The 22,663-nt window shown below is 40.1% G+C and overlaps 1 protein-coding gene across 2 annotated transcripts in view; it reads right to left on the bottom strand.

Moving 5' to 3' along the window:
• Window positions 1-22,663, bottom strand: part of AP3B1 (adaptor related protein complex 3 subunit beta 1) — a 282,184-nt gene that overhangs the window by 178,065 nt on the left and 81,456 nt on the right. For both annotated transcript variants that reach the window (XM_034773780.1, XM_034773779.1), the window contains exon 7: window positions 15,702-15,884. In XM_034773780.1, coding sequence (XP_034629671.1) covers window positions 15,702-15,884 — 183 coding nt within the window. The remainder of the gene's footprint in view (window positions 1-15,701; window positions 15,885-22,663) is intronic.

Raw genomic sequence — 22,663 nt, 5'->3', positions numbered from 1 at the left:
GGGGGGGGGGGGGGGAGGAGGTGTTTTCACACCCCTGAGCGCAGCAAGTTGTAGCGCTGTACAGCGCCAGTGTAGCCAAGGCCACAGTGTAGATATAGCCAGAGTCCTTTTTCCAGATCTGAAGAAGAGCTCTATGTAGCTCAAAAGCTTGTCTCTTTCACAGTATTGCCCAACCCCAAATGTTTAAAAATCATGAGTCAAGCTCACCAAAAATCATGAGATTCTGTAACAATAATAGATTTGATGTTCTCTTTATTTGCTTTCTGTTCCTCTACAGTGCACTGGGGGTCAGGTTTTGAAGCTTTCTCCACAGCCACGAGGGCTAGAAACTTACTTTTTCTTTAAGAATGAAGGCTGAAATCACTTATCCACTTGACTCAATAATTATCGTGAGACTCATGAAAAGATCATGAGAGTTGGCGACATTTATTGGACCAACATCTGTTGGTTAAAGCAAAGATATTACCTTACCCACCTTGTCTAAGATTTTTTGTAGATAGTGTTTAAGAGATAATGGTCAGTCATGAAAAGTAGAAATGCTAAGGAAAAGTTTCAGCCAGACCCCAAATTCAAAGACTTCCTATTAAAAATGTATGAAGAGAAACCAAACAAAAGCTACCTAGAAAATTCAAAGGGCATAAAAATGTAGCCTTGTATGAAGTTTCACACCCATGGGACACATACTTTTAGAGGGGGAGGGGATCCAGAAAAGTATGTCCATTTTAGGCCCATTTTAGAAAATAAGCTTAACTACTAAGACAATATCAAGTCTCCCTATAATTCTACTGTGTCCTCAAATATGAGTAAAATTTGCTATGTATTCTTCAGAGAAAAAATAAAAATTGCCATTTATGTATGTATATTACTAAATTTTACAAAGTGTGCAGTGAGGAGCATCCACATATCAAAGAGCATAATTAGCACTTTACATAAAACAAAAATCTTGGATTTCATTTTTAAAACGTCACAGCAAATAAAGATTTGATCCTCTGGGGTGATTACTGAATATTGTTTAAGCTGTTACACTTAGATACTGAAAACTGAAGTTTCATCCAAGACTGATAGGATAAAGAAAGCATATTTTCCAACACAGTGCTAATCAACACAATTACTGATCCTACACTGTCACAAAAGTTAAATATATGGCATTAAAACAAAATTTTGTAAGAACTGATTTTTATATTAGACCTGCATCATAATTAAAAGCAACCTTGTTCTAAAAAAGGGAAGTTTTTCCTCACAATTAGAAATTAAAAAAGAAAACTTAACTACGAAGATGTTTAAGAATGCAAGAAATTAATTCAAAACGTTAAAGCATTAGTCTTTGAGGATTAGTGGATCCAGCTTGAACAAGGGAAAACCATGTTACTCTGAGAGCAAGGTAAATTTAAGAAAACAAAAATGCAAATATGCATTTTAGCAGTCTTGAATTTATTAATCTAAAAGGTTTAATTTCCATTTTCCTGCATCAGCTTTATTTGTAAAATGTCGTGCCCTATAAATATGCTGTTATTTTCTATAGTCAAGCACCCTCTTAACAAATCTTCTCATTAATATGTAAATTTAAAGTCAATCGGTCTTCTCCCTGACAGCACCATGAATTCCTAGTGCACTGTATAATCGGCTTTGACTTGGCATCCACTATTTATCATCAAAGATGTCAGTTAGAAAAATTATGGAAAATGCACTGCAATTGATATGACTGCAATCTACTTTGTCAACACTTAATTGTTCCTCAAATCATACATTTACATATAAACAACTTAAATACTGATCTATAATGAGGCAAATAAACTAAATTAAAAATCTCTTCCACTACACAAGATGCCTTGTATAATGTGTTCATTTGAGAACTTATTGACAAAAAGGTACACATATCAACTAATTTTTAAAAGGTATTTCTACTAATTTAATTGCTGAATAGCCAGAAAGCCCAATTTTCCATTCAAGCACATGACAATGTAAACAAACATTATCTAACCTGTACCATCATGAAGCATTTTGGGGTTGGCACAGGCAGAAGCCTGACAATCAGTTTATATTCTTGCCTTGACATAACTTATTGCGGCATACAAGTAACTACAACAGTTTATTTGATTATCCATCCAGTTTAAAAACTATGTTAAAAAGTCTCAATCACAGACACCATAAATTGCTGCTTATAATTTTTGTGTGTTTTAATATAAACACATTGGGTATGTCTACACTACAAATCTAAATCAACCTATATTAGATCGACTTAAAACCACAACAGTAATTACTGTGGTGCTGCATGTCCACACTACCATCCTTGGGTCGGTGATGAGTGGCCTCTCCAGGAGCACTTCCACTGACAGAAGAAGGGCAGTGTGGGGAGCTGAAATCCTGATCTGGCAGCTCCCTACCAGGAGCCTGGCTGCCCCAGAGGCTCCTGGAGGGCTGCTCCCCCTCCTCATTCCCCATTCGCCACCTGGAACAAGGGGAAGCCGCGTGGGGCTTCTCGACCCTGGGGAGTGGGGTCCAGCAGCCCTGGCTTCTCCTGCCTCCCTCCTGCCCCCCATGGGGAGCTGGGCAGCCTTGTCAATTTCACAGCTCATCAAACCATGAAATTGACAAGACTGCCTGCTCAGGCTTCTCACCCAGCTTGCTCCCACTTCGGGAGGCTTCGGCTCCCAGCTGGGAGCAGGGGAAGCTCCTCAGGCTTCTCACCCCGGCTCCCAGCTGACAGCAGGGTCCAGCTGCCCTGCTCTCCAAGGGAGCAGCTTTTTTGTCAATTTCACTGCTCCTGCTGTGAAATTGACAAGACAGCCGATGTAAGGGAGACAGTGTCTACACAGACACTGGGTCACCCTAACTACAAAGACATAAACCTTATGTCTCTCGTGAAGGTGAAGTTATTATGTTGGTGTAGTAGAGCACTTATATCAGTGGCAGGAAGGCTGTAGTGTAGACACAAGCTGCCTTATGTTGACCTGTGTAGTGTAGACCAGCCCATAGGGTAACGCAAACTGCTTACCTTCTATACACACACCTGTAATAAGCAGACTTGGGTGCCTTAGGACAATATTTTACCTGAACATCTCATTATCTAGCATTTTGCTTATTTTAAGCAATTTTCAGACAAGCTGCTTTATTGCAAAACAATTTTATTTCAATCTAAAATGAAAAATGGGAACTCCAGACAATCCACTTACATTATTTTTTAAATCAAATGACTGTACTTGACATACAAGGCTTTTCCTCTATATTGTTTTTATTTTTCTAATCTTAAAATAAGAGGTACAGAGCTTAATAAGTTAAGTAGTAGTAAACCTAGAGCCACAAATCATATTTCACTGAAGTTAGCAGTTTGTCAAAATATATTTATTATGGTTGGCATGTAACAGATTATAGACTATATGAAAATGTGAAATAAAATTTTCAAAACAATAGCAACTATATCTTTGTATCAATAAGGCACAACTTTTCACTAAGCATATATGAACCATCAGAGCCTAACATGCTGAAAGCTCCAAAGAGATGTCACTCGTACATACACTCTCACAGCACTTAGGCATTATCAACTGGGCTTTGGGTGCATGTATTGATCTATTATATAGCCTTGTTCAAACTACACAAGTTACCCCTTTGCTAGATATGAAACAGAGATTAACCACATATATAACCAAGAACGTAAAAATTTTAATCAATGTTCCCCTTCTGCAAGAAGCGCCTCCCACAATTCTGAATGTCTAGGCTGCTTCTCTGCAGCTTCCTGGAGGCAGATCAGCATTTCTTTGCCTCATGCTCTCACGACGCCCCCTCCGCTCCCACCTGCCGCCAGATGAGTTTTTCCTAAGCTATAAAACCTGTATAAACTGTTTATAACATATTCCAGAGATCAAATAAATATGTACATTATTCCAAGAAAGACAGTCCGATGGTAACAATTCCATTTAATATCTGACTAGAGGCTCATGAGCCATCTCGGGCGGGTAGAAATGAAAGGAAATTAGCTATATGAAGTTTTCCATTCTGCAGCCCAGCATCTCCCACAATTCTGGACATCTGGGAAGTAGCGAGTAGTGATCAGATGTAGGAAGAGTTAGGGAACAAGAGCTCAGTAGAAAAGAAGTACTCCCCCCGTTTTACATCTGTATTTTTATTGTTCACCTCCTGCAGCACCTTCCTGCCAAAGACAGCCTCCAAAGAAAGTAAAAAGTCCACCTTGTAGTGCTTAATGCCAGGGTTAGCTCTAGACCAAGTGGCCACTTTGTAAATTTCCGAGGTGGAAACACTTGCTCATTCCACCCATTAGGTTGCTAAAGATCTGGTGGAGTGAACTTTGATCCCTGCTGGGATAGGAACCTCTGATGATTTGTAGGCTTCCACAATACATAGTCTAATCCACCTAGTTATAGAGGACTTGGAAACTCTAAATCTCTAGCATTTTTCACGGAAAGACATACAGTAGAACTGCAGAGTTACGAACATCTCGGGAATGGAGGTTGTTCGTAACTTTGAAATGTTCGTAACTCTGAACAAAACGTTGTCATTCTTTCAAAAGTTTACAACTGAACATTGACTTAATACAGCTTTGAAACTTTACTATGCAGAAGAAAAATGCTGCTTTCCCCCCTTTTTTTTTTTTAGTAATTTACATTCACCGCAGTACTGAACTGTATTTACTTTTTTTGTGTGTGTGTGTGTGTGTGTGTGTGTGTGTGTCTCTGCTGCTGCCTGATTCCCTATTTCCAGTTCCAAATGAGGTGTGTGAGTGACTGATCAGTTCGTAACTCTGGCGTTTGTATCTGAGGTTCTCCTGTAAATGAGGAGCCTAATCTTCTCATGGACTCTGTATGCTTGAGATAGATTTTTAAGGCTCTTCTGACATTTAAGGAGTTGTAACATTCCAGGGTACAATCCAAACCTGTGAAGGCTGTGTCACTTCTGCCCTGCAAATTTGGGTGCCTCGCAATGCTTTGCTGCCGTAGCTCCCAACTTGGGCCACTCACAAACAGCCTTCCAGCAATCAGATAAAACCCCGTGTGTCTGCATATAACTGTAGCCTGCCAATCACACATCAGTCATACTCTGGCTTCCACCAGCCTTGGTTACCAGTTGCAGGGAGACCCCCCAACCCACTCAGTTTCAGATTTTTCCCCAAAATGTGTGTTCTGCACTGTCCAGCCCTCTGAACAGTCCAGATATTAGGTCTGTTGCCCCTGTAAAGGGATCCATATACAACAGTTTTCTACCCTAAATGGAGTTACCCACACCATTCACAACACTGGATTAGTTTTGATTAAAGAATAAAATGAGTTTATTTAACTACAAAGAGATTTTAAGTGAGTACAAGTATAAGGCATTGAAGTCAGAAATGGTCACAAGAGAAAAAGATAAAACACTTCTGTCAAGGCTGTATCCCCACTTTGAACTTTAGGGTACAAATGTAGGGGCCTGCATGAAAACTTCTAAGCTTAACTACCAGCTTAGCTCTGGTTCCGCTGCCACCATTTCAATGGATTCCCTCCCTGGGAAGCCTTGAAAAACCTTCACCAACTCCCTGGTGAATACAGATCCAAACCCCTTGGATCTAAAACAAGGAGAAATTAACCATTCCCCTCCTTCCTCTCACCAACTCCTGGTGAATCAAGATCCAAACCCCTTGGATCTAAAACAAGGAAAAATCAATCAGGTTCTTAAAAAGAAGGCTTTTAATTAAAGAAAAAGGTAAAAATCATCTCTGTAAAATCAGTATGGAAATTAACCTTACAGGGTAATCAAACTTAAAGAGCTCAGAGGACTCCCCTCTAGTCTTAGGTTCAAAGTACAGCAAACAAAGATAAACACTCTAGTAAAAGGTACATTTACAAGTTGAGAAAACAAAGGAAAACTAACACGCCTTGCCTGGCTATTTACTTACAAGTTTGAAATAGGAGAGACTTGTTTAGGAAGATGTGGAGAACCTGGATTGATGTCTGGTCCCTCTCAGTCCCGAGAGCGAACACCTCCCAAACAAAGAACACAAACAAAAGCCTTCCCCCCACCCAAGATTTGAAAGTATCTTGTCCCCTTATTGGTCCTTTAGGTCAGATGCCAGCCAGGTTACCTGAGCTTCTTAACCCTTTACAGGGAAAAGGATTTTGGAGTCTCTGGCCAGGAGGGATTTTATAGTACTGTATACAGGACAGCTGTTACCCTTCCCTTTATAGTTACGACAACTTCCTAGTACTAAAATTTAACAAACTAGACTTAGTTCCAAGTGAAAGACCCTAACCACATGCTCCCGATAACATTGCTGATCTTATTCTCAGCCCCGTATCTGCTCCCAAAGTCCAAAGGCTGTACCTTTTGTCTTCTTTGGTAAAAGAAATTGAGATGAATAGGGACAGATAACTTGGGGTGTTTTTGCCCCTCACTTTTATACTTCAGTCACCCTTTGAAAAGCATTTTCCTGAGGATTATCCCTAGATAAAATGTGTTCCTGCTGTGAGGATGGAGAGAAGGAGTCAGGTGGTGAAAGGGGTTCTGTGCTGTTTGCTAAAATGCAGCTCAATCTGTTCCTGTCCTCCTCCTTTGCCAAAGAATGGCCACTTGACAGGTTATTGCCCGCTAGTTTTGCTGACATTTGGCTAGAGGCATCAGTTTGTCCTTTGTCTCTGAGAAACTGGTTTACCCAGACCCATCTGGTAACCACATTTCAGACAATTTCAGTTTATGTTCATAACTTTACATATAATGTTGTTATATGCATTTCACAATGATATTATTGACCATCAAGTTATTAATTTTCAAATGATACCTCAATAAGGCATATTTTGTACAAAGATCATTACAATGGTGTGAATACAGGAGTGCATTCAGTCATGGGTGTCCCCACATCTTTTCCATTGGACGCTGTGGTTTTGGACAGAACAAAGGAAGCACAACTTCTTGGAAAGTGTGGAAGGAGGAATTTACCTTAGGAAGAAAGAATTCAGGTATCCTGAGCACCACTTTGTCCTCATGGAACACAGAGTCAAGCTCCTATATAGATAAGGCAGCCAGCTCCAACACTTGACAGCCACTAAGAAACAAGACTTAATGGATACATAAAAAGCTGACACTGAAGTCAAAGGCTTGAAGGGATGGGTAGTCAGGACCCTCAAAACCAGCAGTAGGTCCCATTTTGGAAAGAGTACCCTGACCCTTGGTCTGGTCAGTTGGACAGCTTGAAAGACACTGGCTTGAAAGAACCCAAGGATCCTGTAAATAACATGCTACTAAGAGCAGACACCTGACATGCAACTATACTGGGCTGAAGACCTCCTCTGTCTATGCCTTCTTGGAGGAAATCCAGAATGGCTGGAATTCCAGGATTTGCGCTGGGTTCTTGGCACCAGTTGTAGAATCTGGACTAGACAGAGAAATATGTTTTTAGTGTTGAAATTCTCTTTGACAAAATTAATGTCTTAATAACTATGGAGGACAAACAGACCTTCTAGCGCTTCCTTCTAATAGTCAGGCTGTTAGACAAAGCTATTTGGGGTCCAAATGAAGAGGACCATGCAAGAGGATGTCCTGTCTCCACGGAAGCTGGAGTGGGTAATTCCAGCTCTATTAGGTCTGAGAATCAAAGTCTCCTTGGCCAACAAGGAGTTCTAAGAATTACCATCACCTGTTCTGTTTTTATTTTCGGGACCACCTTTCCAAGTAGCAGGAAGGATGGAAACACATGAAGTAGACCCTGCAGCCAACTGTGCAATAAGGCATCTTCTCCATGGCTCTGGGGTCTGCCTCCCTTGTGAAGTATTTTGGCCTCTTTGCATTCGTATGATTTATCAACAGGTCAATTGAAAGGAGGCTGAACATCCGAATGATGAGATCAAAAACTTCTTGGATTCAGGCACCACTCAGAGTTGTTGACTCTACATCTGCTAGCCAGTCTACCTTTTAGTTCCAATGCACTTTGATGTGGATCGCTACGAGGGAAAGGAGGAACTGTTCCACCCACCTCATTATTTCCATTGCTTCTGCGTATAGAGCTGTATCCCTTGTTCCCCCTTGGTTGTTTAGATATGCAACGACAGTCATATTGTCAGACTGAACCAGGATGTGGCTCCCCCTTAGGGTGATTTGGAGCCTTTGTGGAGCTAGTTCGACAACTCTCAGCTCTAGGAGGTTTATGCTGTGAGTCTTTTCCTCCTTGCTCCAGAAGCCCTGGGCTGTTTGGGTCTCCAAGGGAGCTCTCTAACCTGTCAAACTGGCATTGGTTGTGAACCTAAAGGATCTCGAAGACAAATGGGCATCCCTTTGCAGACATTATGGGCTGACCACCACATAATGGAGTTAAACACCTGTGTTGGAACCCGTATTGAACTTTCAAACATTCTGAGAAGTGGTTCCACACTCTTACTATGAAGGCCTGAAGACATATGATGCATGATTGTACCCATGCAGTGATCCTTGTGCATGACACTAGCAGTCTGAATCAAAGAGCTATAGTAGGACACTTGCAGCTGGAGCAAGATAATCAATTCTTGTATTTTCTGAAACATTTCTAATGATGGGTACATTTTTGCTACTGAGGTGTCTATGTCTGCTCCCAGGTGGGTTATTCTGGTGGATGGAACCAGGGAATTTTTCTTGCCATTGATGATGAAAAGGTGTGCCTGGAGGAGAGCCTGAGACATGGCCCTGCACACTGCTGACTGTGACAGAGCTCTTACCAGAATATAATGCAGAAAACTGTACAGGTGGGTTCCCTGCAACCTGAGTCTGGCTATTGTCACTACCAACATCTTTTTAAAAAACCCTGGGTGCCAATAACAGGCCAAACAGAAGTGTTTGGTACAATGTTTCTGGTCATACACAAACCTTGGAAGCCTGTGGTGGTACAGTCTGATGAGGATATGGAAATTTCTTTCCACTAGATTTACTGAAGTCAAGGAATCCCTCCAAAACAGCGAAGACACAATAGAAGCCAGGGTCTCCACCCAAAACTTTTTCTTCATTCCACTTGTTAAGCCTTTTGCGGTTGAGAATGGCTCGGATACCCCACCGCATTCCTGCGCAATGAAAAAGGTGGAATAGAACTCAGAAAACCTTTCTTCCGAGGGAACACAATATCAACTCCCATATCCAGAAAATGAGATTTTATTCTGGATTAAGTTGTGTTTTATAGGGTTCTTGGAACTGGGTGATTGGATGAAGAATGGATGGGGTGGAGCCTGCAGCTCGAGGGAATAAACTCTGGCCCACTTGTCTGTGGTTTCTGAAAGCCATTCCCCTGGCAAAAGGGAAATTCTGCCTCCTAGCTTCAGTGCTGGGTGGAGGCCTATGCGATCTTTGTCATTAAGTGGATTGGTGTAGCAGGAGGAGGAGGGCTGATCCCTCCAGTCTTTCCCTCTGAACCTCGACTTCACTGTTTTTCCTTGGAGAATCTGTTGTCCCTTCGCTGGCACCTCTGTAGAGGATTAGGAGTGCCTCTATCTGCAAGCCAGTCTATATTCTCTCCTGGTGGTACTTTGCATTTTGCCGCATTGTCAGCCACCACTTTCTTCAGCTTTCCCCAAAAAGGAAGGAGCCTGTGAGCTTGGCCAAGCATAGGAACTGCTGGGAGTGAATATCCACCTTCCAGGGTCAGAGCTGTAGATGGTGCCTGGCTACTGATCTAGAAGCCATGGTTCGGGCTGAGAACCTCATTGCATACATTGTGGCATCAGCCACAAACGCTTTTGGCTAGGGCGAGTTTCTTTAAAGTGGAGCCAAAGTCAGGATGACCTCTGTCCTTAAGGGCTTTGAAATCTCCCATCCAGGACAAAGATGCTCTTGCAAAGCAGGCAGCTGCCAGGAATGCTTGGAAGTAGTGAAGGAGACTCCAAAGTCCTTTGTGAGAGTGGCCTCCATTTTTCTATCCAAGGGATCTTTTGGGTAGAAATCTTCTTTTGAGGGAATAACTATATACCTGGCAAGGGATGTTACAGCAACATCCACTGTCAAGATCTTAGTAATAGAGCTTTCGTTCTTGAAAGTCATAGAAGAAAAACAAATCTTTGCTTTATCTTTGCCCCCATCCTGTTGGATTCAGAGCCAGACAGCTTGCCATCCTCTTTGGAGGAGGAAGAGGAGGAAGAAAACTCGTGTCCTGGATTTGGGACTTTATCTTTACCTTTTTAGCCTTTTTGATTTTTTTTTTTTTTTTTTTTTAAACCTTTTTCAGCATGCTTTGGGAGTGTAGAAGCTCTGCTGCAGCTTTGGTGAGACCTCTCGTGGCTTGCCTTCTTTAGGGCCTGAAGTCCTCTTGAGAGGTCTGACTCAGAATCCTCCCCTGTTGGGTCCCATTCCTTCTGGAGGAGGAGGGGAATCACATTGTCAGAGCCCTTCTAGTCAGCTTGGGAGGGAGCAAGGGAGTCTGATTAGAAGCTCTGCTTCTTTCCTCAGGATGCTCATGACCCACTTTAAGACTTACTGGTTGGGCGGGGGGAACTGAGACCCCACAAGCCTCCTCTCTTTGTTCTGCCTGGGACTTAAGTCCTGAGTCGAGAAGTCAGGGTCCTCCTCACTTCTGGGGCCTCTTCCTGCTTTGCACGCGTCCAACTTTCCCCCTGTGGAGTTGCAACTGCCGTGGTGGGTAGAGGACCCCCACTTGCCTATCTGACTCATAGCCCCAGGACCAACATTAGGATTAGTTGCCTGGGTAAAGACTGGGCATAATTGGTCACAAGCCAAGACTGGGAAGGCTTTCTCACAAATGGAGAGCAGCTTGGATTGTTAACCTAGTGCTTTCTCAGCTACCCTGCCTGTATAGGAGCAGAGGAGTTGGCAGGGAGATGCTGCAGCAGAGGCTGAGGTTGGGTTAAACCCCCAAAAGGTTAACCAATCCAGGAAGGAGGAAGAACACTGAAGAGGAAGGAACTACACTCCACTGCCCAAAATCTGGGCAGAAAAAGATAAAACAGAAAGAATAAGGGTGGGAGCAACAGAAACTGCCACCGTCTGCTGCCGCAGCAAGCAGGAGCACAGAGGGCATAGAAGGTGCCAAAATGCTGATTCATCTCCGTGAAGCTGCAGAGAGAGGAAAGCAGCCCTAGATGTCCAGAACTGTGGGAGACACTGGGCTGAAGAACAAAACGTTTTAACCAAAGTTTCTGAAGTGGTCCTAATCAGGACAGACAAGGGTAATTTTATCAAGTCCAGATATGTTACAAGCAGGTAGGGTTATTGAAGTGTTGTGTACCTGAAAAATATTGAAAGCTGAATTCCTGCACACTTCAATAACATGCCTCTTCAAAAGAAAATGGATTTACCTGCTCCTTCAAATCAAGTGGAAACCCAGTTCTCTTGAACCCCAATATGGGAAACACACAGGCTTAAATGTTATTTCTGGGATTATTTTTCCTTTGTTTTTTCCTCCTTAGTTAACGCACGTTTATCTAAAACATTTGACACACGTGCCATCTTTATTAAGGATTTAATATACCACCCCTTCTATAGTAGGATGAGAAATCTCACAATAGCTTTTGATACACCTAGCTAAGTCCATCAAGAAAATCTCCAATAAACAAAAAGAGTATAAAGTCTCAACTGCCCTCATACTTTGAAGAGTAAAAACTAGGGCATGCGAGTGGGTTTTTCCCCCCTTTTCAGATCACCTTTCAAAGATCAGGATTAGGCAAGCTAAAAATGACAAACTATTTAATAAAAGCAATTTAATTGCTGCAGGCTGAGCCAAACTCACTCTAGCTAAAGTAGTTTTATTAAATTGCTTAAAAAAAAAAAAGTGTGAGAATAGTTGTAACTCCATATAAACTAAAGAGCATCCTTTGTAAAAACTACTATAGTAAAACATGTTTTAGAAAATAAACAGCATAGTCAACTGAACATATAAAATTGCAATACAAAATATTTGTCATATCAAGCAATGACATTTACATTAACAGGGAATTCCATGAGTATAGTATATTTAAATATTCAGAGCTACAGCTTTAGTAGATAGCAAAAGCTATGAAATAAGGTTATGTACAAACTTCCATTATAACATTTAGTTCATTTGTTCAAGAATTCTAGTTCTGAGATCAACCTTCCCATGCTGTGTTTATGTGATCCTCATTACCTTATGATGGGTTTGATCCTGCCCCCACTGAAATAAATGGCAAAACTCCCATGGACCTAAATGGGGCAAGATGAACCTCTGTCTGAATAACCCAGAAGTGAATACTTTTGCAAAGTTGGAGGAAAACCTCTTCAGTCATTTGAGTTATGGTAAAAGGAGAAGAGTTTAACTGAAAGATATAATTTTTTTTTGTTTTAAACTCACCAACATTGATTTTTTTTAAATGGCCAAACAAAAAATTTAAGCCTTGAGAAGTGATAATTCCCCATGAGGAACAGTCTCTTAGCTAAGCTTGGAAGAAAATACTGAGTTTGAACTATGAAGCAAAAAAAAAAAAAAAAATGGTGTGCCCTATGTAGTGCATAAAAGACATTTTTTCGTTTCCTGATTCACTCTTCATTACACATAAACACTATGTTATTTATCAGTTAAGGCTGCTGCACACAACATATTTGACAAGACCTCAAAAGTAAAGGAATGAAAAGTTAAGCCATTTAACACTACATACCCCCTAGAGGTCTCGACAAAGCCTTATGACACTACAGTCTCAGAAGTTTTTAATGCATTCTACAACTCTTACTACGGTGATGATGGCTATAGTAATGCCCATAAATATGAATTCTGAGCTTTCACTTAAAATAGTTATATTGTCTTTTCTCCATTGTAAACATAAGAACAGATGGGCTGATGCCATGTTAAGCCACCCTCTCCCACTACTCAAAAAAAGCCTCCAATACTCCATTACACAAAGCAACTGTTTCCAGCCAAAAAGACAAAAGATGTCTACTCATTCTTGCTCACCCTATTCTTCTTAAGACATAAGTTTCTTAGCCTAGTCAGGACCATTTAAAATATATTAAGCATGGACCAATTCCCTTGCCTCCCTCCCTCCCCACACACACACCTATTATTTATTATTATTATAAGATGCATTATTTGTTTTGTTTAAAAGTTATGGCTCTTATGGTAACATTGAAATGTTGCTCTCACTCCTACCCAAGCTTTTCAATATTGAAAGCATGGAGAGAGTAAACACAATGTTATATTTTAGTAAATTTAAGGAAATGCTTTCATTTTAGACTTGAGTTTTTAAATGATTAGACTCTCATGGATAGAGGCAGCACACATCAGAGCTGCACCAGAGAGAAACTATATTCCATGAGAAAAGGGGCCATCCAACCCATCTTCTCATCTAAGAAGGCAACCTTACAGGCTGATGGGAAAGGCAGAGAAACGCATCTCAAGTCTAACTACTCTTGGGCGTGGGGCTCTGCAGGTGGGTCATGAGGCAGAAGAAGAGTCAACTGTGGAATGCTGGCTTCCCTCAGGTATCTCCTAATCCTTACCTCTTCTCCCTACCAGCAAAGCAGGCGCCGTCAGACCTATCAGCCTGCTAAATATGGTTAAAAATTGCTTACCTAAAGATATAAATAGTGCTGTTAGCAGTTCTACAGTGTATCAGAAGACTTCTTAATAACAGTTATTACATACCATAAGTTAAAAAAACCTTGGCAGTTGCAATAAACAACATAGTGAGGGATGAGCCTCAAGCTGTACTCTATGTTTTTGTATGTTTATTTCATATTCAAATCAATGTTATATTTTTCTATGCAATTCTATTCTTCTAAAGCTACTATGTGTGTTTAAACAATTAAAAGGGAAGTAAAACACACTAGGTACCATAAAACTCATATGCAGAAGAATTTTTATTATTATTTGTATTATCATAGCACCTAGAGCCCCAGGCACTGACCAGGACCCCTTGTGCATGGTGCTATACAAACACAGAACAAAAAGATAATCCCTGCTCCAAAGAGCTTATAATGTCTCTTTCTAGACCTTTTGTATGTGTCATATTCTGACTATACAAACACATAGCATGAAACGTATCTGGGTTAGATGGAAAAGTGTGTTATATACAATAGCATTTTAGCTCCCAATACCTACAAAAGGATCAAATCCTAGCTATAAGTCACGTGTGAGAATCAGGTTGATGGTCTCATCTCTCTCGCTCTTTGTTCAAATCACAAAACCACAAGTTTAAAAGAATTGGCAGTCTAATAAATTAATATTTATGATTGAAATATCTAAGGTGCCTGCATGTGTATATTTAGGTGTATTAGCAGAACTCAGGTAGAAACATTTAGATCTAGACAAATACAATAGAAAATATAGCATAGGCAATATAGGTGGCAAGGTGGTCTATCTATATCGGGACACCTCTGTACAAACACTTGTATATCTCTTTATAAATCTGAGTTAATTTCATACTATTTTATAGCGCTGGTTTTGAGATACTTTTGTCAGGTACTTTCATCTTCTATTTTATCACTATGAAAATACATAATTTATTAAGCCCACTGGGTACTTTCACAGTGATAATGTAGAAGATTAAAGTAACTGACAAAAAGTACCTAACTGTACTCCGCCAATCTCAAAACCAACACTATAAACGAGTACGAAATTAACTCAAATTTATAAAGATGTATACAGTGAAATGTTATTTAAAAGTTCTGTAACTCAATGATTTCATACAATAAACTACTATAGTATTACTACTGCCGAACAGCTCTTATTTTAAAAAAATGTTTTCTGATGTTCTTTTCAAAAAGTACTTAATTTTATTTAAATTATTCTTCAGAAGTAAAGTCCAATTGAAATGGGTGTTATATGATCACTAATTGCTGGAGCACGTTGCTTTTTTGTTTTTAAATACCAATGAAATATGGACACCCCCTTTTATTAACGCAAGGACAAAAGTAGACAGTTACCAGTATTACAGCAAGAAAAAAAAATAGCATACTAATGGCACTCCAGGTTTACGTTTGCATAAAGAGCTTTAGATATCTAAAATTATTGTGCTTAACTAACACCTGTCTTATTTCAAAACATAGGTATGTAGATAACCCATCAGCATAGTATATACTGTGTCAAAATGTTGATATTGTTCACTGCACTGACATCTACACAAACACAGTTTGAAAAGGCTAAGAGGACTCTCTGCACAAGATAAGGGAAGAACCCTTCAGCAATGAAGGCTATGACAGGCAATGAAAGCTAAACAACGAAGCTCCTAACATAGAAAACCAGTTTTTCAAAATCTAATTCTTAATATCAACATTTCATAAAGCGTAGAGCGTGAAGCTTTTACAATCAGAGTTCCACAGCTGTCAGAAGAGTGCTAAGCTATTGGGAACACCCACCCACTCAGCAACACCCTGAGCACAGAAGGAAGGCACGTGGTTACACAGCTTGGAAGGAAGATTTCTCATGCTACCCAAAAAAAAAATTTAACTGAAGATTTAAAAAAAAAAAAAAAAAAATTTAATTATTAAAAGAAGTCAGTTCTACAACTACACCTCTACCTCGATATAACGCTGTCCTCGGGAGCCAAAAAAATCATACGGCGTTATAGGTGAAAACGCGTTATATCGAACTTGCTTTGATCCCCCATAGTGCACAGCCCCCTCCAGAGCACTGCTTTACCGCATTATATCAGAATTCGTGTTATATTGGGTCACGTTATATCAGGGTAGAGGTGTTAGTATCCACTTCATGAAGGTGAAACTATGCATTTTCATTAAGAGCAACACAATCTGAAGTATTTCTGTTATCAAGCTGTTGAGAACAAAAGAGACAAACGTACCTCCTTCCAAGGACTCACGAACTGTGTACGTGCATATCGAGTTAGCATGTGGATAATAACAACTTGCCCCCACTCCTCCACATCAACCAACAAATTACACAGCTTTCGATAGTTCTTGTGAATCAGATCTATTCTATCCGGGCACACTTCCTCAAATGCCATCACCACACTCCCAGCCACCAGCTAGAAAACAAAATTGTAAAAACAAGTCAGTGATTCTCTCTATAAATTCATACGTGAGTGCTTAGAACTAATATTGGCAATTCTCAGTACTTTAAAGCATGTCCATTATGCAAAAAGATAGTAGCCAGAAAGAGAGACTCCCCTCTACTCACAGAAGTAGAGTCTTATTTTTAAATGGATTCTGAATAATTGCATTAATCAGTTTATTTGGCAGAATATGTCCTTTTGTCAAACAAAACAGACAAACTTTCTATTACATATTTAATCTCAACCCTAGCACTGAAGATATAGTGCAAGCAAAACCAGTTGTTTGTTCTGAGGTTTTTTTAGGGGGTAGGAGTGGTAATTTATGGTTTCACAAAGAATTTATCAGATGCAAGACTTACTTCACATCTGCAAGGTAACGGTAAGTACAAGTGTTATGCACTTATTAACATTCCATGATCAAATTGGAGGAGGAAGTAGGGTGATTTCTGACATAATGGAGCCAACACCCTTTCTTGACTGCTAAACAATCACTGCCAGAATCCCTGGGGTTCATAAAATTACTTCTAAAGAGCAAACGTTAAGCCTTTTGAATGTGTTAGATATTTTCCGCAATTTTCTCAGAATCCATCCAGACTCTTCTACAAGTTATTTGCCCCCCTCCCTCCAATTTCAAAGGTGCACAAGTTGAATGTTTATGCCACCAGCACAGTCAGTATATTTTTAGGAACATAGTATAAATATTTTCAGGATGTATACAATAAAAAATTTCCTTGCCATATGATTTTTCCCTCCTTCCTTGGTTATGAAAATAATTTTGCTTTCATGAAAAAAACTAAATGAACAGATTCTAGAGACCTATTATCTGCAAACACATGGTTCCTCCTGCGTGGGGTTTCTCAAGTGCTATGGAGAAAAACTTTTGTGGGGAATCCTTGAAATAATGGCAGCAAGTCACTTTATGAAAGACATCAAGCTTCAAAGACAACCAACATGTGTATTTCATAACACAATTTTTGAAATTTTAAACAAAGGAATTCTAAGATCCTAATCAAATAAATTTGTAATAACTTTAGTTTGGGACTTTGGACTCCTCTACTCTACTTCTCTGCTACAGAAAGCTATTGGGATAATCACCTTCAATAATAAAAAACAGAACAGCAAACACCCTACAGCATATACTTAAGTTGCCTCCAGGAAATCAGTTACACACAGCATAAGCACTTGTCAATGTGTCAAGAATTACTATTCTTCCTTTCCTAATTGTTTTAAGTAAGATTTGCTTTGTGTCAAGGAACATGTTAAGCAAAACATCTAACATGATAAAACTTCTATATGAAGTAACTGATATGTATGCAGTTAGCATGCCTGCAACCCAGCTTTCTGGCAACAAAAAATGTCATTCTATCTGAGCACTGGGGATGTGCATTTCATCTTCTAAAATTTCCCCAATGACTTAAAGTAAGCAATTAAATAGAAATATAGTTTATTTAAATGGCACTTCTTGAGAAATATTAAATACAATGATATTCATATGCTACATTTTTTCCTCTACATTTGGGCTATTAGTATGCACCCAACACTACAACTGAAAGAAAACATCTCAGAATATAGTCTTGATATTATGCTAAACAAGTTTCAAGTCCAATGGGAATTTTATGAATTACTAATAAGTCTAAACGTGAAGTTGCATTTATTGTCCCAAATCCTGCCCATGTGCTGGTACCTACTGGATACGCAATGCGTTCCAGAGAACAAAGAATTTATGATTTGTAAGAACTAGATAAAAATGCATTATACTTGCAACAAAAAATAGAACATTATTATATCACATATAGAAAGGTAATTTTGTGTTTTCAGTATTTTTTAAATTTTGTTACATTAATCTTTATTATTGCATCGATGTAATAGACAAGTTAGGTAATTATTCATGTAATTAAACACATTTCTATTTATTTGGTGGTCAGGACTAGTTAATAACCTTGTGTTATACTGGTATTAAAACTACTAGGATGTACCTCAGCATATTCAAAATATTACGCTTAGTTTGAAAACTGAGATGGCAACAAAATATTGGCAAAAAGAACAGGAGTACTTGTGGCACCTTAGAGACTAACAAATTTATTAGAGCATAAACTTTCGTGGGCCACAGCCCACTTCTTCGGATGCATCTAATATGCTTATGCTCTAATAAATTTGTTAGTCTCTAAGGTGCCACAAGTACTCCTGTTTTTTTTGCGGATACAGACTAACACGGCTGCTACTCTGAAATCCAACAAAATATTGTAGATTTAGATGTAGTTTAAATACAGAGAGGTTTCTTTAAAATGTTGGCCAAAATTTTTAAGAATGGTACCTGAAGTGAAGTTCCTAAATTCATATTTGGGCTCAAAATAAGCAGCTGGAGTTGCAGAAAGGCTGATCACCCATCAGCTCCTTTGCACTTTACTGAAAGGTGATGTGTTCTGAGAATTCACGAGTTGCTGGCCACTTTACCTGCAGACTCAGTAGTCCATCTGTACATCCACTCTGCACTAGATTCATAGCAGCTTTAATGCACTCAGGGCCTTTTGCAGGATCTAATATAATGGGCATTGGAATTTTACCTTTTTTAAAATAAATAATACTTTTGAAACATGCATTTTTGTTCTATTAGATGCAAGAAAAATTAAATTAGAACGTTTATCACTCTTATTTTAAATGCATGGAACATATCTATAGTTATCTGGATATATGTCAGCCACCCAACTGTGCAACTATACCAGGGGTGGCCAACCTGAGCCTGAGAAGGAGCCAAAAATTTACCAATGTACATTTCCAAAGAGCCACAGTAACATGTCAGCAGCTCCCCCATCAGCACCCCGCCTCTGCTCCCAGAGCTTCCTACCCCTCCCAGCCCTGCCAATCAGCGCCTCCCCCTCCCTCCCGATCAGCTGTTTCGTGGCATGCAGGAAGCTGGGGGGGAGGGGGCAGGGCCTGTGACAGAGCCAGGGGTTGAGCAGTGAGCACCCCTGGCACATTGGAAAGTTGGCGCCTGTAGCTCCAGCCCCGGAGTCAGTGCCTATTCAAAGAACCTCATATTAACTTCTGAACAGCCACATGTGGCTCCAGAGCCACAGGTTAGCCACCCCTGGACTATAACAACATAAGAACAGCCATACTGGATCTGACCAAAGGTCCATCCAGCCCAGTATCCTGTCTACTGATAGTGGCTAATGCCAGGTGCCCCAGAGGGAGTGAACCTAACAGGTAATGATCAATGATCTCTCTCCTGCCATCCATCTCCACCCTCTTACAAAGAGAGGCTAGGGACACCATTCCTTACCCATCCTGGCTAATAGTCATTAATGGACTTAACCTCCATGAATTTATCTAGTTCTCTTTTAAACCCTGTTATAGCCCTAATCTTCACAACCTCCTCAGGCAAGGAGTTCCACAGGTTGATTGTGCACTGTGTGAAGAACAACTTCCTTTTATTTGTTTTAAACCTGCTGCCCATTAATTTCATTTAGTGGCCCCTAGTTCTTATATTATGGGAACAAGTAAGTAACTTTTCCTTATTCACTTTCTCCATACCACTCATGATTTTATATACCTCTATCATATCCCCCCTTATTCTCCTCTTTTCCAAGTTGAAAAGTCCTAGCCTCTAATCTCTCCTCATAAGGGACCTGTTCCAAACCCCTAATCATTTTAGTTGCCCTTTTCTGAACTTTTTCTAATGCCAGTATATCTTTTTTGAGATGAGGAGACCACATTTGTACACAGTATTCAAGATGTGGGCATACCATGGATTTATATAAGGGGAATAAGATATTCTCCGTCTTATTCGCTATCCCTTTTTTTAATGATCCTTAAAAACATCCTGTTTGCTTTTTTGACTGCCGCTGCAACACTGTGTGGACGTCTTCGGAGAACTATCCACGATGACTCCAAAATCTCTTTCCTGATTAGCTGTAGCTAAATTTGCCCCCATTAAGGTTATGTGAACACATGACTCTAATTAAGGCCCTTGTTGATACTATAAAAGGACTCACTCCAGTCAGGCTGGGGAGAGCCAGGGAGCCAGAGGAGAGGAAGTGCAGCTGAAGGGCTGGTTAATGAAGACACCCTCAAGTCATTGGTAAGGGAGCCCTAAGGTAAGGGCGAAGAAGGGAGAGCAGGAGAGCTGTGGGGAAGTGGCCCAGGGAAATATAGCAACTCTGGCAGCGAAAGGTTGGCTGCCAACAGCTGCTACCTTTAGGGTCCCTGGGCTGGAAACCAGAGTAGAGGGTGGGCCCGGGTTCCCCCCAATCCTCCACTACAGGAACACCTCCTGGGAAGGGAGGACAGGCCCCTGTCAGGACAGGAGGCTAAACTGTTTTGGTATGAGGCCGTAGGAGCAACAGAGACTGTGGGAATTCTCTCACCAACCTCCTTCCTGGCTTATGATGAAAAGGGCTCATTAGACAATATCCTTGGCCCTAGAGAGAGAAGGGCTACATGGAGGGTTGCAGTGAGCCTCTGAAGCTAGTATAAACCGCCTGGAAGCACGGGACGCACAGGGACTAGGTCGGAGCTCTGCCACAACGTATAGTTGGCGTTATTTTTTCCAATGTGCATTACTTTACATTTATCCACATTAAATTTCATTTGCCATTTTGTTGCCCAGTCAATTAGTTTTGTGAGATCTTTTTGAAGTTCTTCACAATCTGCTTTGGTCTCAACTATCTTGAGCAGTTTAGTATCGTCTGCAAACTTTGCCACCTCACTGATTACCCCTTTCTCCAGATCATTTATGAATAAGTTGAATAGGATTGGTCCTAGGACTGATCCTTGGGGAACACCACTAGTTACCCCCTCTCCATTCTGAAAATTTACCATTTATTCCTACCCTTTTTTCCCCCCCGCTTTTAACCAGTTCTCAATCCATGAAAGGATCTTCCCTCTTATCCCATAACAACTTAATTTACGTAAGTGCCTTTGGTGAGGGACCTTGTCAAAGGCTTTCTGGAAATCTAAATACACTATGTCCACTGGATCCTCCTTGTCCACATGTTTGTTGACCCCTTCAAAGAACTCTAAGAGATTAGTAAAACATGATTTCCCTTTACAGAAACCATGCTGACTTTTGCCCAACAAGTTATGTTCTTCTATGTGTCTGACAATTTTATTCTTTACTATTCTATTATTTCAACTAATTTGCCCGATACTGAAATTAGACTTACCGGTCTGTAATTGCCGGGATCACCTCTAGAGCCCTTTTTAAATATTGGCATTACATGAGCTATCTTCCAGTCACTGGGTACAGAAGCCGATTTAAAGGACAGGTTACAAACCATGGTCAATAGTTCAATTTCACATTTGAGTTCTTTCAGAACTCTTGGGTGAATGCCATCTGGTTCCGGTGACTTGTTACTGTTAAGTTTATCAATTAATTCCAAAACCTCCTCTAGTGACACTTCAATCTGTGAAAATTCCTCAGATTTGTCACCTACAAAGGACGGCTCAGATTTGGGAACTTCCCTAACATCCTCAGCCATGAAGACTGAAGCAAAGAATTCATTTAGTTTCTCCGCAGTGACTTTATCGTCTTTAAGCGCTCCTTTTGTATCTCGATCGTCTGGAGGCCCCACTAGTTGTTTAGCAGGCTTCTTGCTTCTGATGTACTTAAAAAACATTTTATTACCTTTTGAGTTTTTGGCTAGCTGTTCTTCAAACTCCTTTTTGGCATTTCTTATTACATTCTTGCCCTTAATTTGGCAGTGTTTATGCTCCTTTCTATTTACCTCACTAGGATTTGACTTCCACTTTTTAAAAGATGCCTTTTTATCTCTCACTGCTTCTTTTACATAGTTGTTAAGCCACAGTGGCTCTTTTTTAGTTCTTTTACTGTAGTTTTTCAATTTGGGGTATACATTTAAGTTGGGTCTCTATTATGGTGTCTTTGAAAAGTGTCCGTGCAGCTTGCAGGGATTTCACTCTAGTGAAACCTTTTAATTTCTGTTTAGCTAACCTCCTCATTTTTGCATAGTTCCCCTAACTGTAAAATGTTATTATATTATAGTCACTATTTCCAAGCAGTCCTGTTATAGTTACCTCTTGGTCAAGATCCTGCGCTCCACTCAGGACTAAATCGTGAATTGTCTTTCCCCTTGTGGGTTCCTGTACCAGCTGCTCCAAGAAGCAGTTATTTAAAGTACTGAGAAATTTTGTCTCTGCATTTCGTCCTGAGGTGACATGTACCCAGTCAATATGGGGGTAATCGAAATCTCCCACTATTATTGAGTTCTTTATTTTGATAGCCTCTCTAATCTCTCTTAGCATTTCATCGTGACTAACACTGTCCTAGTCAGGTGGTCAATAATAGATCCCTACTGTTATATTCTTATTAGAGCATGGAATTACTATCCATAGAGATTCTATGGAACATGTGGATTCATTTAAGATTTTTTACTTCATTTGATTCTACATTTTCTTTCACATATAGTGTCATACTCTAGTCATTCATGTTCCTGATACCTCCATAACAGAGCACAGGACTTTTTGGGGGGGGGGTTGTTGTTTTTTTTAAGCGCTATAAGAACTTCATTGTGTACCATCAAATGCAAAGAATGTGATGAGGTTAGCAGATACTTTGTCATATTTACAGCTCATGAACCAATTATTTGAGTTGGTTTGCATAGCACTTACTGTAATGTGCATACTACTTTTTAAGAAAATATTAAATTAACTTGATTTTTTTTTATTCTCTGCATTTTCCAAAAGCAAGGTTTTAGTACAAGAGACAAGAATGGAAGATTTAGAACACATTC

The sequence above is a fragment of the Trachemys scripta genome, chromosome 6 (assembly GCF_013100865.1).
Source record: "Trachemys scripta elegans isolate TJP31775 chromosome 6, CAS_Tse_1.0, whole genome shotgun sequence".
NCBI classification, from domain to species: domain Eukaryota; kingdom Metazoa; phylum Chordata; order Testudines; family Emydidae; genus Trachemys; species Trachemys scripta.
The sequence above is the reverse complement of the archived record's forward strand: the minus strand, read 5'-3'. Positions and strand labels throughout refer to the sequence as shown.